At 45.2% G+C, this 18,900-nt stretch overlaps 1 protein-coding gene across 1 annotated transcript; it reads right to left on the reverse strand.

Annotated features, from left to right (window-relative positions):
• Positions 1 to 2,041: 2,041 nt before the first annotated feature.
• BRI3 (brain protein I3) lies at positions 2,042 to 18,492 on the reverse strand. Its single transcript, XM_033166482.1, has 3 exons — positions 18,237 to 18,492; positions 9,385 to 9,499; positions 2,042 to 2,465 (listed from the first exon to the last, which is right to left on the reverse strand). The coding sequence occupies exons 1-3, from the start codon at positions 18,400 to 18,402 to the stop codon at positions 2,333 to 2,335; spliced, it is 414 nt and encodes a 137-aa protein (XP_033022373.1). The 5' UTR covers positions 18,403 to 18,492; the 3' UTR covers positions 2,042 to 2,332.
• Positions 18,493 to 18,900: the final 408 nt, after the last annotated feature.

Raw genomic sequence — 18,900 nt, forward strand, 5'->3', positions numbered from 1 at the left:
CTAAAGTCAGAAGTTATGTGATCAATTAATTTTTGGCATTGCCATCTGTATCACATACACAGAGTTTTATAGGCAACTTTGGTAGTCAGCTGTTCTCAGGGTTTCAGCTTTAGTTATTTTGCACAGGGCAGGGCTCTAAAAAGTGTGGCTGACAATTTAAATCAGACCAGCTGGAGGCTAAGTGGGGATGGGCAAGTGGTGTAAAACATCTGATCTGAGAGGCACTAAGTTGGGAAAATAGTGTTAAAATAGGACCCTGATGTAAAATCAACTCTCCCTATAGCCAGAAAGCTCACCAGGTGACTCTGAAACAATAGCTATCTCTTGGTGTAACCTACCTCACAGAATTGTTGTAAAGAGAAATGGGAGTGGGGTAGAATCATATGCTGCTGTGAACTTTGGAAGGAAGACAGGATGTAAATTTAACTACTGATGACAACTACATAGAAAAAGTACTATGAAAATATACAGTACTCTTGTCACATCAAGGATTGGGGAACTTGTGGCATCCAGATTTTGATCCACAAAATATAGGGAGTTTGGTTTTTGGGTGCCCGGTGGGAGGTTAATAACTATTTCTTAAAACAGCAGCAACACACAAATAGCTTTTGAATCTTTTAGAAGGAATTTTAGATTGTGCAGGTGAACTCTGATTTCAATGTTCATTAAGACTAGGTATGTGCAGCCCCTTTGGGTATAAGCAAGTAGTTGTTTGGACTCTTGTGAAAACATTTAAAAATTACTTTGGTGCACAAGTAGTTACCTAAGCGAATGGTCTTTTTTGCGAATGGGAGCATTCATGTATTTGACCTTAAATACAAACAGAAGCATCCCAGCAGGTACTGGAGGCCTTCTGTTCATAGTTGTGGCATAATTTCCAGCTGTAGTTCATGTCCAGTTTTGCTCCTGGTACTGGAGTAACCATTCAGAGCAGGGCTAACCAACAAGGTACTTTCCAGAAGTTGTTAGCCAACCATCAGGGTTTGTAATAGTTGTAGTTTATTCTGGCTGAGGCCGATAGGCTCTGGAAAGCATCACATTGGCTGCTTGATTGAGGGCAAGCAGCTTTTATATCTACAGGGACTAACTAAATCTCTCGGTTTTAGATCAGAACCAGCAGTCCACAAGCATTAATGTGTGTGCATGTATCTTTCGCTGCCCTGAGCTTCCATGCTGAAGTCTACAACCTTCATTGGCATAGACATTAGGGTTTTTATTAAATATTAAGAGTGCGAAGCACACACTCCCTGTCCCCTTTCCAGAAGCCAAGCTCTGAGCTGGCGGATCTTAACCTACATTTAGAAAGGGGATATGTGTCCTCTGGAATATGTGTAGCACTGATAACATCACAAACTTGGGGCACATAGAAGGCTGGACATCTAAGAAGCAGTGTTTGGAGTAAGGCAGTTGCTTAAGATAATGTGCTGGTCAAATAAATTTAACTAGTGGTAACTTGTGACAAGTTCTGTCAAGTATATCCAAAGATGCGGCACGTGTCAAGCATTGTGTTAGAACTTGTAATACTACCCATGACATGTGTGCATTTCACATGTGAATTAAGGGCAAACCAGCTGACTCCTGGTTCACAGCATTCCTGACACACTTCACGTGTTAAACCAGTTTGCGGGATTTGGAGGCTGTTGGTTCATAGAGGGGCAGAGCCTAATCAAGGTGCAGACAGAGTACTTGCACCCCTGTATTCCCAGAAGTAGCTTTTTAGGTATGATGATGCTGAGACACAAATGTATGTGTGTAATGCATAAACTGTGTGTTGTATTCATGCTATATTTTTCATTAAAAAAACCAAGTTGCAGGAAACAAATTTGTGTTTTAATTGTAACCTGCTTTGAGAACAGCTGAAGAGCCAACTATAAATTTCAAATTAAATGGAGGTGAAATTGGTGGCTTGGTGGTGAGTTCAGACTGCATTTATTAGGCAAAGATGCCTAATGGAACAAGCCTACCTTAGCTTGTGGTGGTTAACATTTGCATTGGCGTTACTAAATTTTAATTCTCTTTAGAAGAAAGAGCTGGGCCCCAGTGAAGTTGCAAAAACCCACTTTTATTTAAATTTCCAAAAGGTGCATTTTAAACACAAAGCGGGGGGTGGGGTGGATTTGTATCTTACACACACACACACACACACACACACACACACACACATGCTCATAGATCAGTTTCACATGCAAGAGAAGAGAAAGAGACAGACTAATTTCATCACACTTTTACAAAATCATCTCTGAAGCATAAACTTGATTGTACATGACATTTACATTAGAAAAAATGTACTACAATAGTTACAGCTTCCAAAAAGCCTATTTGTGTTGATCCCTTAACCAAACGTTGCACCACAGTTAGGACATCTTCGTTGCCTCAATGCAAGACAGAAGAGAATTCCAATAGGAAAGAATACGATGGCACAAAAGACACCGAGACAGGTGAAAGTGTCTTCCAATACACCAACTCTGCAAGAGAGAGAAAAAGTACGGTAAGTTGCTATAATTGCTCTTTAAAAAGAAAATGTATAAAATGAGCATCAAGCTTGACAGAATGACAACTTTTTCTGAAGATTGGTCTCTTGCAGCAATACAATCTATAAAGCTTCCATGTACTTTTTTGAATGTCTCTAGATGATAGAAATATATTTTCAAATAAACTATCCCTAACAAGTTACTTTCCACACACTCATCTTCAAATCTAGCTCACAACTTATTTTTGACTTTTTAGCTACATGAAGACCTTTGGTTAACAACTACAGTCGAACCTCGGTTCTCGAACATAATCCATTCCAGGGGTCCGTTCGACTTTCAAAAACCAAAGTGTTGCTTCCAATTGGCTGCAGGAGTGTCCTGCACTCAATCGGAAGCAGCTTTGGACATTCGGCTTCCAAAAAATGTTTGCAAACCGGAACACTTACTTCCGGGTTTGCAGCGTTCAGGAGCCAAAATGTACAAGTACCAAGGCATTCAAGAACCAAGCTACAATTCTAACTTAAAACAGCGCTACTCAAAGTGGTGGTCCCCAAACAACCACTAGCTGCTAGTCCCTGACAACTCCACCGCAACCCAGGTGGCTGGGATGCTTTGGAGACCAAATATAGTACCAGTCCATGGGACATTGGGGGGTTGGGGAGTTTGCCAGTCCACCACATTGGCTAACCCTAACCCTTTGAAAAGCACTGAGTTGCAGCACATTTTAAAACAGATAAAACCTTCGATACAAATAAAGATAAAATCTGAAGAATCAAGTTTTAAAAAGTAAATGTTTTCGAACCCCTTTGGTTTAAAATTTTATTTCTTGAAGTCAGAAACGTTAATGGACTACAGTAATGCAGCACTTTTTAAAAATTGCTTTTGAATTCCCATTCCCCCTCCCTTTACGAAGCAACACTGTATTTTAGCCAAGAGGCCCTGTGATGACTTAGCATTCAATAGCTTTCAAAACTGAGATAAAAGGTCTCCCTTGTTTTGATCCAGAGACGGGCGCTTCTGCTGCCAGACCAGATGTTTTGAAGAAACGCCCTGCCAGACATTACTACCGGTAGAAGCGATTCATGGACGGTCAGACATTACCAAGGCTTACTCTGCAAGTTTAATGTTAGGATGGGAGACGGAGAAGAATAGAGATGTGGCAATTGTCCCCAAATAGCCAATTACGTAATATGTGCAACAAACGTGGAGAGAGGCTTCTCATCTCCACCGACAAATGAGCTTATTTCCTTTGGCAACTTCTTTGTTTGCTTCCCAGTCCAACAAAGGTCACCTCTCCTAGAGAGAGTTTTTCCAAAGCTGTTCTTAAGAGCTGTGTGAGATTCCTTCAGTCACACAGAAAGCTCACCCTTCACTGATGTCTCAGGAGAAACAGATCTCGGGGGGGGGGGGGGTTGCTGGATTTTCATAGTGGGGGGCAGGGGAGAGTTCTGGGCACTCAGAATCCGCTCAGAAGGGGAAAGAGATAGCCTCAGCATTTTTACTCTGGGTAAAAGTCACAAGTTTTCTCAAGAGCAGAAGTGGAGCAGTGTTGATTTCATGGAAACAGTGGGCGTGCTTTGGCAATCACATGTGCAAGAAAAGCCAAAAAGAAAAAGAAAAAAAAGGAAGGGAACTGGAGTGACCTTGAAATGCAGATGCAAAATGTGTTTCAGCAGGGGCCAGTTGCCAGCAATGGACTCTTGCCATTTCTCCAGTGATGAAAAGAGCAAGCTACACAGAACAATGACACACAGTTGACAAAAGACACTGGGGGGGGGGGCTGGGAGAACGAGCGGCAGGTGGAAGGTCTATGGTGTCCAAACTTTTTTCAAAGAGGGTCAGATTTGATGAAGTGAAGGGCCGTGAGGGCTGACCAAAGTTGTTATCTTTTTATGATTGAAGTTGTTGAGCTTTTTTTAGGATCTTACCCCAGGAAATAATCTGCCACAGGGGGGGCCAGATTAGGCCCCAATACAGACTTTGGACATGCCTGGTCTATCAAGTCATGGACATCTTTGGTGCCTCAAGTGACCTTCAAATAGACAGTCTCTCCTCTCTTCCAGGGATGGGAAACCTCTGGCCTGGTGGCCAAATGTCTCCAGACCACTATCTGACCCTAGGAATACATTGCAGCCCATCCCCCTTACTTTGAACCCCAAATGTTGTTTCTGCCTGGCTGGAAAGCATCCTTGAACTCTGATGATACATACCTCTTGCTTGTCTGGATGGAAGACAAGAGTGGGGTGTCTGTGTGTGTAGAAACTAGCCAAAAAATGAAAGTTTATCTGTTCTACCCACTTTTGTCTCAAGCTCTGCGTACCATAGGGACGTGGCCCGCAGAAGGCTACCTAGAAGGGAATGCAGCCCTCAGGCTGAAAGAAGAAGAGTTTGGATTTGATATCCTGCTTTATCACTACTCGAAGGAGTCTCAAAGCGGCTAACATTCTCCTTTCCCTTCCTCCTCCACAACAAACACTCTGAGGTGAGTGGGGCTGAGAGGCTTCAAGGAAGTGTGACTAGCCCAAGGTCACCCAGCAGCTGCATGTGGAGGAGTGGAGACACAAACCTGGTTCACCAGATTACGAGTCTACCACTCTTAACCATCACACCACACAAGGATCCCTGCCCTTGTCCTAGACCCTAACAGGCTGCCTTGCTCCTTTGCTGTTAAAGTAAGGCAGCCATTTATACATCACACCAAAAAAGGGGGACACAGGTTCATATAAAATCTGTCCATGCTAATTTTAGGTGTAGCTCACCAACGTGGTGCCTGTGGGTGCAGATGTGCTCTAGGTCCCCTTCCCCTCACTGACTTAAAGTATGTACTGGAAACCAGGCTTTTAGTGTTGCAGCTCCAGCTATCTGGAATCAACTGCAAGCCAAAATCAGACAGAAGCCTAGTGTGATTATGTTTTGGTGCCTACTGGATACATTTTTTGTTTAGGAAAGCTTTTCTTGTGGTGTCACCCAGTCATTTTGTGGTTTTTCAGAGTTTCAAGTATGAGTATTTTAGACTTTGTGAAACCAATTGAATTATTCTTGCAATTCCCACCAGCCCCAACCCAGCAGCTCCAGCATCCCACAGCCAGGCTAGCCAGGGCTCACTGGATTTGCAGACCAAATATCTGGAGCTCATCAGGTTGCCAAGGGCTACACATGAAGCCTAAGTGTGCTGCCCAATGAACACTGTGTTTGGCAGTCATTTGCAGCGTTCCCACTGCTTAATTGTAGGCTGAACATTTCCTCCCCACTCCTTGTCCTGCGTGTCTTGAGTCTCAAGGTGCCACCAGTAGAGAAGCAGGCTGAGACGGGCAAGGAGAGGATACAGGAGAGGCCTGAGTCCCAAGAACAGAGGCTGGAGGAGGTGGGTACCTCCCCCTTCCAGGATGTGGCTCTGCCAGCTGGGGAAGCAGAACTCCCATCTCCCTGTTGCACAGCAACAGGATCCAGGAAAAGCATCAGCCCATCATTTGAAGTGGAGGGACCACAGTCCAAAGAGGAGAACACTGCCAACTCACCCAGGACCCGGAGAAGCTTCTGCCGCTGGGAACAGTTGCATTATCCCCAATGCAATGAGCATCTGCACACTTCAGGAGTAAGCACACTTTTCTCATCTTCAAAAGCTGGGTGTGTGGGTGTGCCAACCCATTGGGACTGCTCTGCTGCTTCCATGCAGTTCTGACCTCCTTGCCCTGATCTTGGACTCTTTCAACTCAAGACCACTGCTTCCAATCCAGCTAGCCTCACTTTTCCTGCCATCTAGCCTGAGCACAGCAGCTGCCGTGACTCATTACCTCTTGCTGAGTGTGCAACTTTTCTCTGCCTCAATGGAGATTTCTGTCTTGCTCTCAAGTACACAAGAAGAGCCCTGCTGGATCTAGTCCAGCATCCTGTTCTCACTGGCCAACAAGATGCCCCTCAAACAGGATCTGAGCACAAGAACCCTCCCTCCTCCCACTGTGGAGGCAGAGCATAGCCAACATGGCTAGTAACCCTTGATAGCCTTATCGTTCAAGTTAGTGCCTGTTTCCGTGGGCAGGGCAGGAGTCAGGATACTGCCTTACCTCACTGCTACCCATATAGAGTTTTGGAAACACAAACAACACAGAGTTTCCTTCATGGGAGTTGCCTCTTAAGATCAGATAATGAAGGAAGGGGAAGCCAGGAAGGGGACAGTAACAGGCTTCATTTAAAGACAGGCTAATCTTAGCTACAAAGTAAGAGTTTGCCTGGAGAACTTAAGCAGCTTTCCTGTGGCTTAAAGCCACGCCACTCCCAGAGGCCCTAAAAATAGTCCGTGTTTATTTATACCACAAGCAGGGGCCCTCACTTAAGCTGCCTGCCTGGCTGCTGCTGCTGCTTAGTGAACTATTGGGATTTATTAAATAGTTGTCCGCAACACCTTTGGTCAAATGTTATTGCCCCTTTGCCAAGCCAGTGACAAAGTTCACAGAGTTAGCATCTCCCACACCAAAAGAGGGGGATCTTTTTTATCAAGGACTTCATGGGGGGGGGTGGAGATCCATCAGGGGCCACACATGCTGGCGGCTGGGGAGGATGATGCCCGTAGAAACTGGCAGGACAGAAGGTAAGAAGCCCAAGCAAAGCCAATAGCAAGCAGAGGCAACTAATTCTAGTTTTGTCCCCCTCCCTTGCTGATTTCCACAAAAGCAACACTAAGGAGGAGAAGTGCCACTCCTTGGACAAGAAGTAGGTAAGGCAGCAAACAGGTGAGGGTGAGGGTTGGCAGTGTCCCATTTGCCCCAATGGGCCAGATTCCTCTGGCTGGCGGTGGTGGAGGGCTACTCCCTTTCCCCTCTTTCTTCAATCACTCCATCTGTTTCTGGTTTCCCTCCCCACCCTCCTGCTGCCCCTGTGGGCTGTGTCTCCGAGGCAGAACATCTGCTTTGCATTAAGAAAGTCCTAGTTTCAGTTCCGAGCATCTCCCGGGAGCACCTGGGAGAGGACCTTGTCTGAAATCCTGGAGAGCCACGCCACCTGTCTGTGTCAACAGTACTGAGCTAGATGGACCAATGGTCTGACTCTGTATAAAGCAACTTCCAAGGGCCTATCTGGTCAGTCTAGTATCCTGTTCTCACAGTGGCCATCAAGATGCCTGTGGGAAACCTGCAAACAGGATTCAAGGACAAGAGCACTCTCCCCTCCTGCAGATTCCAGCAACTGGTATTCAGAAGCATGTCTGACTCCAACTGCGGAGGCAGAGCACAGAGTCATAGCTAGTAGTGACCAACAGCCCTCTCCTCTTTACTCCTTACAGCCACAAGGGAAAAAGAGATGCCTTCTCTCTACAACAGGGGTGAGAGATCTGTTGCCCAGCCGGTGCTGTTGGAAGCCAACTGCCATCATTGGGCACAGCCAGCATGTCCAAAAATCCCAGATGATGGGAGTCTGAGTCCAGCAATATCTGAGGGGTAAACAAGTTCCCCACCCTCTGGCTCCACAAAGCTCATCGCTTGACACTTGTGATCCCCGCCCATCCTTTGCAAAAAAAAAAAAAAAACCACAGATCATTCAACATTTCATGTTCCTCTCCAAATTCCCTTTTACTTTGACCTGAAGAATTATAAAACAATGTCAGCTGCGAGTCTATCCCCCCCCCCCGAATATTTCACGGCTGGTCAGGCATTTTGTACCTGTGGCGCATTCAGACAAAGGGAAATACTGTGTTCATTTTCCTGATTGTAATGCTAGCACCTCTGTCCCGAACAACGGACTTCATTGGGCAACGTTGCTACTCCCCATCCATTTCCACACATGCCTGCTTCTGCTCCCCCACAAAGATGGCACAGGAGAACTTCAGTCCAGGATGTTACTGCCGTTTTCTGGGTTAAGGGGGATGCAAAAGATATTTTTCCCCTGGAAACTTATAATACATCCTTCAGTCAACGACATAAAGTCAGAAGGTAGGTTGAAATAAAGTAATACAATAAAAAGTGGTCAGTTTATCACTAGGGTGAATATGCCAGGTGTGCTTGGCCTTTCGCCTCTGGTCTCGAAAAACGCCCTGACCTTGCTTTTCAACGCAGCTAACGAATAAGCCAATTAAAGTCATGATCTTTGCAAGGTTGAATCCGCTGGCTAAGGACTTGACTGGTGCAAGCTACTCCTTGCTCAGCAGCTTTGACATCTTGGTCCAGGCAAGCGTGGGGGACTTGTGGGTGCTGGGATAAAACTCCCACCAGCCCCAGTTAATTTGGCCAATGGTTGGGGAACCATCAAAGTCTAGTTACTTGCCTGGTCTGAGACATTTCGCTCTCCTGAGAGAAAGGTAATACCGCTCAGGTGCCAAAGGCCAGCATAAAGAGGCACCTCTTCAGTGAAAGTGCCATGCACACCTTGGGGCGAAGAACAGAAATTCAAGAACTAGGGGCTGCCACAGAGAATGCCTTCTTCTCAGGTCACCACCTACCAAACCTCTGAGGGAGGTAGAACTACCAAGAGGGGCTGCTCTGCTGATCTTAACTCTCAAAAGGGTCTCTGCAGGAGGAGGTCTTTCGGAAACCTGGGACTTACGACATGTATAGAAGCAGATTGGGTGAGCTGTTGAATCTTAGATCAACACTGGTGAAAGGCAAAAGTCTTTCACTGCCACCTGAGGACAGAAAGCTAGTTACTGGAAAACAGGACAAGCCACACGGCATACACAGGTCTGTTGCCCAATAGAAGGATCTATCCAAGGAACCCTGGGAGCAGCCATTTTGTGTTCTGCCACACCCGCACAGCAGCCATTTCCTGACAAGAAGAATGCTACTTTTTCATTTTAAAAAATGAAGCAGAAGAGTCTCTAATCTCTCTTGCTGCAAGCCTTTCTCCCCGCTTCACGTGAATTTTTAAGAGGCCGGACTTAAAAAAGAGAGAAGAGGTGTAACAGAAATGAGAACGGCCATAATACCTGCAAGCTGGGCAGCCGCCAACGACAACGACGGACGTGGTGGGAGGTTGCTGGATTATCGTGTACGTGGTGTTGGGGTAGTTATGCGCCGGTGGACCCGAAGGCACAACATATCCTGGTGGGGGAAGAAGCAGAAAAGTGGCACATTAAGTTGGTTTAAAAACATTTTGAAAATTAAGAGGCGAGGCCATAGTTGTTGACATCCGTCTGCCTTGAGAGACAATGGAGCGCGCCTCTGGGGGTGAAGTCAAACTGCTGTGTTAGCAGCACTGAAGTGACCTCTCTTGGGTACAAACCTGGGCAGTATGTATGGAGGTCCTGGGCTGCCCAGATGACAAGACCCACCCCCCTCTCAGCCTCACTGATGTGGTCCAGAGGGAAGCAGTGCAAGATGTTTGGCACCAGCTTGGTTGCAGGAGTTGCCAGGAGGAGGCAAACAAGGCGCCGTCCAACCGTCTTAAGAGACCCCACTCTGGATTTGTGTAGGGTTTACCCTCCCTAGTGTAATGGAAATCGTAATGCAAAAGAGGTTTAAAGACTGTCTCAAGGCAAATCTTAAAAAATGTACTGTAGTATAAACACCAACAATTGGGAAAAACTTGCCTGCGAGCGCTCTGACTGGAGACCAGCCTTTACCAAAGGTGTCATGGGGTTTGAAGACACTCAAACTCAGGACGCAAGGGAGAAACATACTAAGAGGAAGGCACGCTTGGCAAATCCACACCGTGATCAACTCCCGTCCAGAAACCTATGTCCCCACTGTGGAAGGACGTGTGGATCCAGAATTGGCCTCCACAGTCACTTATGGACTCACTGTTAAAACCACGTTTATGGAAGACAATCTTACTCGGCTATGAGTGATTGCCAAAGAAGTAGACACTCCCTAGCCTTTTCTTCTCCTGAAGATATTCCGCCATCCACCAAGGCAGCGGAGGTTTAGGATCAGAGTTTTCCTTCTCCTAGATGGGCTACCTTCCCAGGTAGACGAGTCCCATCTTCCCCTCTACACAGCATGTGCGGAAACTGTCTTCTTGACCATTGGACCCACTATTGGTCTCATCCGCTCAATCCACCAGTGCATGTCTTCGCATGCAGGGGACGTCCCTAACTCACCGAGGGTTTGAGACCCATCAGACGGCTACCCTCACTATAGTGCTGCCAGACACAGGGAACACTAGTACTGTGTTTTCAAAAGTGAAAGGAGGATCCTCTTTTTTTTTCTTGCACATGGGAACATTACTCTTCCAGATTCTGGATTCAGGTCAAATCACATTTTTGTTTCCTCAGGGGAGAAGTCAGTCAGCTGATGATTTTTGGGGAGGGAGGCGTGCAAAATGAGACTGTACAGGGAATTGAAGCAAACAGAAACTGTTTGCATGTAGAGACATACGTCTCCTGAATTCTCTTATCTATTAGTTACAGAAATTGCTAAGCATTTTCTGAATGCCGCTCTACAGTTCGCCCCATGCCTTCCAAACACCAACCCTTTCTTTATTAAAAAAATATATTTTATTAAATTTCCACAAATTTCACATAAAATTCCAATACATAATAATTTCTTCTTTTGTTCTATTGACTTCCCATCCCATTTTTGGTGGGTATTTTAAAAAATAAAATCCATTCCGTTGCTGCACCCAATCTTCACTCTTTTATATCTTAACTACAATATAATAATCTCCCCCGTATTCTCACTATCCAATGAAATAAAAATGAAATAAAAATATTTATATAAACTGATGCTGTATATTGCATGAATTAAATAAGGTAACTTTGTTTATAACGTGAGAAGTATTGCACATTGTGTTTAATTATTACTACTAATATTTAATATTACTATCAAAAAAATAAACTATGGTTCAGTGTGATGTCTGAACGCAGAGGGTTTTTATTATTGTAAAACACAATTTGTTTCAGGCATTCCTATCGAATAAAGTCAGCTTTCCAAAATGATTAAATGAGCCAAGGGCGGGGGGAGTGAAGGACAGATCTGTGTTAACACAGGCAATAAATAGGACAGTGGGACCCTCCTCCCCGTCTTGCTTCCAAGTGACCACATAGCTGATAAATCTTTATGGATTGGTATTTTTATGGTTTCTTTCTCTCTCTCTCATCTCTCTCTCTCACGTGCTTCCTGGCACTCACGCTCTCATGCACTCATCAAGATGGAACTGGGACAAAGTCTTCCAGATAAGACTTAATATTCACCATGCGCAATAGCAAACTGTTCCTAGATTTCAGTTCTCTTCGGTTTTCAGGCCTACGGACGTACACTGGGCTAATTATTAACTTCAAAGAGCATACTTTAGCACCACGGAAATGGCAAAAGAAAACCTACAATTCGAGAACTCAGTCAAGGGTCCCAGTTCCCAGCCAAGAAAATGTATAAGTGCTTTATAATAATTTTTTTAAAAAACACCCCACCTCCTCCCACTTAAAAAAAATTATGTTAGCCTGAGATGCACCCAGGCTCTCACAGGCAAGATGGCTGTGCCACACATGTCACCGCTCAAAGCCTTCTCTTTGTGTGTTTCCACACCTAGCCCTGGGGCTTGTCACGTGGCCATCTGACATTGCCATCAACATGTGGGGCTACCTGGAATTAAACTCGTTTACCCACTGTGACCCCCAAATAACGGAGGTTAATTATCGGCATCGCTCTACATTGGGAGCCGAGATCTGTGGCCCTCCAGATGTTTGCTGGACTACAACTCCCATCTTGCTTGACCACCAGCCATGCCGGCTGGGGCGGATTGGAGTTTGGAGCCCAACAACATCCAGAGGGCACCAGGTTGGGGAAGCCTGCTCTGTGCTCCATGGGCATGGAACATGCTCAGTCCTTACTATGGTGTTAGTGGAGTGTTTATTAAATTCGTATACCACCCTTCTTTTTAAAAGTAGGTTTTTGAAAGACTCAGGGTTCCCTCAAGCCTCTTGCCAGCTCCCCTCAGTTTGGACTACCACACCACCCAAGTTCACTATTAGAAAGATTTATTTTATTTAAAGGAGGGATGAGGAACCTTCAATCCACAGGCCTAACTAGGCCCACCAGGCCTCTCCTTTTGGCCAGCAAGGCTGTTTAGGCCACACCCCACCTGCCTGTCAAATATGGCAGAGTGGCAATACAGTGGTAGCCTGGTTTTCGAACAGCTTAGTTCTCAAACAACTTGGAACCCAAACGCTGCAAACCCGCAAGTGACTGTTCCAGTTTGCAAAAAAAATTCCGGAAGCCGAACGTTTTTAGTCCTCCGCTTCTGATTAGAGTGTTCCTCTTCCTGTTTTAATTTTCCGTTTCTGCTTTGAGTACCCTGCTTCCAATTAGATATTTGGAGCTTACCGTATTTTTCGCTCCATAAGACACACTTTTTTCCTCCTAAAAAGTAAGGGGAAATATCTGTGCGTCTTATGGAGCGAATGGTGGTCCCTGGGGCTGAATTGCCCAGGGGCCAAAAGAGGATCATGCTTTTTATTTTACAAAGAGAAAAGGGGGTGTTGAAAGGACCCCGCTCAGCAGCTGATCAGCAAGAGATCAGGAGAGAGATAAGAGTCCCGGCTCCCTTTCAGCCCCGCCCTCCATTGTTGAATGTGCTGCAGAGGGAGGTTGTTTGTTTCCCCAGCAACATGTGACTAGCTGATTAGATTATCTGTCTGGAAACTGTAGAAAAGGCTCCCTTTCCTTTAGAAGCTGCAGAAATGTGAGTTGAACACCATAAAAATTGGGCTTTTCCTCTTTGCTTTCCCCCCTTTGCAAAAGGAGCTTTGCTTTCCCCCCTTTGCAAAAGGAGCTTTGCTTTTCCCCCTTTGCAAAAAAGCTGCTAAACGTTTAGCTGATCCTCAAAAAAACAGGGCTTTTAGAGGTGGAAAACCAGAAAAAATATTTTTTATCTTGTTTCCTCCTCTAAAAACGAGGTGCGCCCTATGGTCCGGTGCGCCCTATGGAGCGAAAAATACGGTATATTTTGTGCTTTTGTTTTTGCTAATTTTATTTATTTATTTGTTGGCGTTTTTGTTTTGTTTTGTTGGCTTTTTCGGTTAATTTTGTTTCTGTGACTGTGTAGAAGCCAGTTCAGCTACTGATTGATTGACTGATTGATTGAGTGACTGCGGAAATGGATAAAAGCTGCAAAGCCAAGAGAACTATTAACAAAACAACAATAGAGGTAGTAAAATTCATGTTAAATTTCTGTTTTTGGGGTTGTTTTTAAAAGTCTGGAACGGATTAATCCATTTTGCATTTCTTTCGATGGGAAAGCGCACCTTGCTTTTAGAACAGACTTCCAGAACAGATTTAAGTTTGGTACCACCGTACTCCGAACGGTTTAACAGTCACTCTCTCTCTCTCCACAGGGATCACTCCAAGCCATTCTGGCCTTCAGGTCACTTTGCCTGACTGGACTGTGCCCCCTGTACTCTGGCAACGCCTCTTCCTTGCCTGTACAAAGGTGGACATTCATTGCTCAACCCACTTTTTCTCTGACCTCACCCACAGCAGCATGCGGCCCCCCAGAAGGGAGTGGGCGGCCCTCAGTTCTCAGGTCACTCAGGTTCCAGAATGTTTTCCCCACTCATCCATCCTCCTTAACTGCAAGCTGAACTCCCAACAGGGCTACTGAAGAAGCATGAGTTCATCGCCCTTTGAACACGAATTGGAATTTTTGTCCCAAAGCACCCTTTACTGTGCTATTTTTTACTGTGGCTATGAGTTGTTGCAAGGGAACAAGATAACCTTTCCTTGAAGCTGATGTTTCCATCAAGGAAAAAATGCTCCTTACAAGCACGCAAGTCTCATGTTGTGCTTTGGGGTGAGGGGTTGGGGCTAAATACACTCCCCCCTTCCCCCAGCTTCATGGAATGCAAGTATAGTAGAACTCCGGCTCACGTTACCCTCCGGTAATGTAAACTTTGGGTTGCGAAAGCGGCAAACCTGGAATTATTCTTCTGGGTTTCACCGCTCGCGCATGCACAGAAGCACTCTACGCAACGCGCGCATGCACAGAAGTGGCACCTCCGGTTGTGGAGCTCCGGAACAGATCCTGTCCTCAACCGGAGGTACCACTGTATGCAAGTTTCACAAGAACCTATTGGGCAATGCCCGGAACATCACCTTTCTGGGGTCACATCCCCAACTCCAAGAAACACTTCAGCATCGAAGTGCTTCCTCCTTTTACCGCTTTGAGGAATGCTGTACCGGTAATTTGTAAGAAATGCAAGCCAGCTCAAGGGGAAAAGCCAATAATAAAATATAAAATATTGAAAAATGCGAAAGCGAGAGGAGTTTTTACCCTCCTGGATATGAGATTATATTATGAAGCACCTTGTCTGTGCTGGTTGAAGGAATTGAAAAATCCGCATATTTTAGACTTAGACGGTCATGATAATATTTTTGGTTGGCATGTTTATTTGTGGTATGAAAAGATTAAAGTACAAAAAGGATTTACAACCAATATAATTAGGGGGAATTTGTATAGAGTATGGGATAAATATAAAACTTTATAGGCGACAAAAAACACCACTTTGTCTCTCACCATTGGAAGCCATAGCAGTAAAGAAAAATAATTTGATGGGAGGTTGAGCAACTTATAGAAATTTATTAAGAGAGGAGGGAGGAGAGTTTAAATTAAAAGAATTTGAGGCTTATCAGGAATGTTAACAGCATGGATACAATACCATCATTTGAACGAAGTATTTAAGAAAGACAGGAAATGAGGGTTTGGTGAACAAATGTCACAATTGGAGAGAGACCTGTTAGAATGTAATGTTAAAGTACTGTCTAAAATATGTAAGATATTATTGGAATGGGAGACAAAGGATGAGCAAATAAAATCTTCAATGATACATTGGGCAATAGATATTGGTTATAATATAGATATGGAAACACGGGATCAAATTGTGTAATATGGATATAAAATTTACAGCATGTTATGGTATAAGAGAAAATTACATGAAAATGTTATATACCAGTAGATAGTATCTAACACCTAGTAGATTGGCAAAAATCAATGTTGAATAAGTGTTGGAAATGCAAAGAGAAAGTAGGTGCTTTTTATCATATGTGGTTGTCTTGTTAAAGCTTACTGGGAAATGATATTTAATGAATTGAAAAAGATGTTTAAGATAACATATTTTTTATTAAAAAAAAAACCCAGAAGCTTTTCTCTTGGGAATTATAGGTGTAAAGGTAAAAGGTAGGTAAAGGACCCCTGGACGATTAGTCCAGTCAAAGGCGACTATGGGGTTGTGGCGCACATCTCACTTTCAGGCCAAGGGGGATGGTGTTTGTCCTCAGATAGCTTTCAGGGTCATGTGGCCAGCATGACTAAATTTATGCATGCAACTACAGCTGCAAGAATGCTACATGCCCAAAAATGGAAAGAAGCAGCCCTAATGAGAGAAGACAGGATACAAAAACTTATGGACTATGCAGAAATGGCGAAACTTACCAGAAGAATAAAAAAAATCAATATAATAAACTTTTTGTAAAAGAATGGAAATGGTTTATTGAATATTTACAAACAAATTGTAAACAGATAAAGACATTGGCAGGATTACTGTAATAACTTGCAGTTTCAAAAGAATAAAAAAAATTCCTTCCAGTAGCACCTTAGAGACCAGCTAAGTTTGTTATTGGTATGAGCTTTCGTGTGCATGCACACTTCTTCAGATACGAAAGCTCATACCAATAACAAACTTAGCTGGTCTCTAAGGTGCTACTGGAAGGAATTTTTTTTTTTGTTTTTTTTTGTTTCGACTACGGCAGACCAACATGGCTACCTACCCGTTTCAAAAGAATATATAATTAAAATAGATGAATGAAACAGTAAGTTAATTTAGAATGTGCAGGAAATGATGAAAAAAAAAATAAGGAACCACAGAAGTATAAGGAAGGAAGTCGAGGTCTGAAATGTTACAACTATTGTTAAACTATTGAAATGTATATAAACGAAAACTATAAATAAAAGTATAAAAAGAAAAAGAAAATAAACGCAAGCCAGCTAAATAGCCCACTCCACACCAAACTACCGGTATATTATCTCTGCCATTTTAGGGACTTTTAAAAACCAGAAGCCCTCCAGAAATTGTAGACTACATCAACCCTATCTTCTCCCTCTGACCATTCATTGCTGTCCCACCACCACTCCCCAGGTTCTGAGCCTTCTTCCCTAGTTGGTTCCTGCCACCATTCCTCTGCATCCAACCCAGTCCAAGACAGGCTGGGAAGGCCGCATTTGGCCCTGGACCTGAGGTTCCCCATCCCTGCTAAAAATAGTAAATATGCTGCCTCTGAAGCCAGAGTTTCAGTGCAGCCATCATGACCAGGAACCAATGGTAAGGGGGATCAGAGGTAGTGGAAACCTGTGAGCCTGTTAGACTCCCACTCCCATCAACCTCAACCAGTATGGCCAATGGACAGGGCTGGTGGGAGCTCTAGCCCAGCGGAATCTGGACCCCCAGAGGATTCTAGAATTCTAAGAGTTCTCTAGAATTGTTGGACGAATAAACCGTAACAAGGCCTTATTGAGAGAGGGTGAATGGAATTCTACCACCATAGAAAAGGCAATCGTAATTCAGAACCTGACCTAAACAATGCAGGTTCTTAGGAAGACTCAAGACTCAATTCTGGGAGACTCAAGTCCAATTCAGAACCTTCCAACTCTGGTTCCTTTTGTTTAACACATCTTGCCAACTCACAAAGTTCTGGCATACATGCAATGTAAAGAGCTACAAACAAAACATTTCTATCGTACAAAAAAAAAGGTATCTAAATTACATATATTTTGTACCTACTATTCCCCCAGACAGTATTAAACTTTTTTTATTTAAAAAAAAAATCATATTAAATTTTTAAACTGTTTTGGAAGCCTTTTCAATCAGCATAGCCTGGCTGGCTGAATTTTTGCACTGTACAATTTTTAACAGGGAAAACAGAAAGGGAAAGCAGACAAGCCTTTCTGAGCTGCCTTTTTAAGGCAGGAAATACAGCTTAAAAAAACAACCACTGGAATGTTTAGCTTGGTAGCTCTAACAGTAACTGGAAGAAATCCTACTTCTCATGTAACAGCTTCCGGACTGTTTAAAAATCTTAAATTTGAATCCTTAAAATTATTATCTAGAAAAGTATGTTGTTGTGAAATAACTGGCACTTTTTACTGTATTGTTTTAAGGCTGATATGTTTGCCACACTGGGATCCTTTGGGAGGAAGGGTTGAATATTACTTTAATAAATAAGTATTTCTACAGAAAACTAGCATTCCTGGGAACCAGTATACGAGTCCCCACTCTTCCATAGTTGTTTATTTTTAAATAAGCAAGTTGTAACTGAACCAAGAATAAGAAAAATGTTCCCTAACAGAAACTTTTCGTTTCATTTTATTTTTTAAGGGAGGGAACTTCCTCAAGGGTAGGGCAAAGAGGGTTTGATTATTTGCATAACCCTGAAATCCCTTTTCCTCTTCTTGACATTGCAAAAGTTCTCGTGCTTGACAGCTGACAACATGCAACAACAGCGTTTCCTATCACAAGAACAACCCACTTAACCTGACTTGGGCGCCCAGTACCTGGGACTCCGGGAGGGTCAAGCCCGTCTCCTGCTCTGATCACGTGATCCGCCTGTACCCACACCCACACCCCTCCCATCCCAATCCTCTGTCTGCTGCGGCCGCCAGCGCGCAGTGTGGATGGAGGGCAGGCGAGCCCCCCGCGCCTTGTGGGGCTGCAGCCCCCCACCTCCCACCGCTCCGAAACCTGCCTCACTCCTACAGGTTCAGGGGTGGGGTGGGGGGAATCCTCTCCATCAAACGCCCCTCCCGCAGAATCCACACCCAGATCCTCCTGCCCGCCCTCTTCTCACGGCTTACCAGCTCCAGGACCGGTGGGGTACGTGTAGGGCGGTGGCGGCTGGAAGCCGTGCTGAGGCGCCGGGATGGCCCCGTAGCTGTTCGGCCCGTACTCGTAGCCGGCGCCCGCCTGGCTAGCGGGGCTGTAAGCCGGGGGTCTATCCTGGAGGAGGGGCTTGTTGTCCATGATCCTCGAAAGGGAGGACAGCGGCGGAGGAGGAGGCTGTTCCTGGCCGCCCCCGCCGGGGGATCAGCCGCGAGGAGAAGCCCGCAAAGGCAGGCGGGAGAGCGCGGAGGGGCGCGCAACTCTCCGAGCCCGGGAGAGGCGGAGAGCGCACGGCAGGCTCGGTGACCGGAGGGTAGAGAAGGAGGGCGGGAAGGGAAGGCAGCCTCGCCTCTCTACGCCGCCCAGCCGGCAGCTCCAGCAGCAGCAGCAAGTCGCCTTCGCCCCCTGGGCATGGACGGATCCGGCCCGGCAGCGCGCCCACCCGCGCCAGGAACGCACCCGCGCAACTCCGGAGCTGCACGGCGCGCCAGCCGCGGCAATGTGCTTCGCTCCTCGCAGGCCAGTCACAAGACTCGGGCTCACGTGACGCCGAGGAAGAAGAGGAGGAGGAGGAGGGAAGAGGAGGCTCCCCCAGCGGAGACACGGCGGAGACTCCGGCAAGCGCAGGGAAATCCCCTC

Source organism: Lacerta agilis, chromosome 13, assembly GCF_009819535.1.
Source record: "Lacerta agilis isolate rLacAgi1 chromosome 13, rLacAgi1.pri, whole genome shotgun sequence".
Classification (NCBI taxonomy): domain Eukaryota; kingdom Metazoa; phylum Chordata; class Lepidosauria; order Squamata; family Lacertidae; genus Lacerta; species Lacerta agilis.

Coding starts and splice junctions, on each gene's coding strand:
- BRI3 (XM_033166482.1), bottom strand. CDS start 18,402: ATGGACAACAAGCCCCTCCTCCAGGATAGACCCCCGGCTTACAGCCCC. Junction 9,500..18,236: donor CCCCACCGGTCCTGGAGCTG/GTAAGCCGTGAG, acceptor TTCCCCCACCAG/GATATGTTGTGCCTTCGGGT. Junction 2,466..9,384: donor GGCGGCTGCCCAGCTTGCAG/GTATTATGGCCG, acceptor TCTCTCTTGCAG/AGTTGGTGTATTGGAAGACA.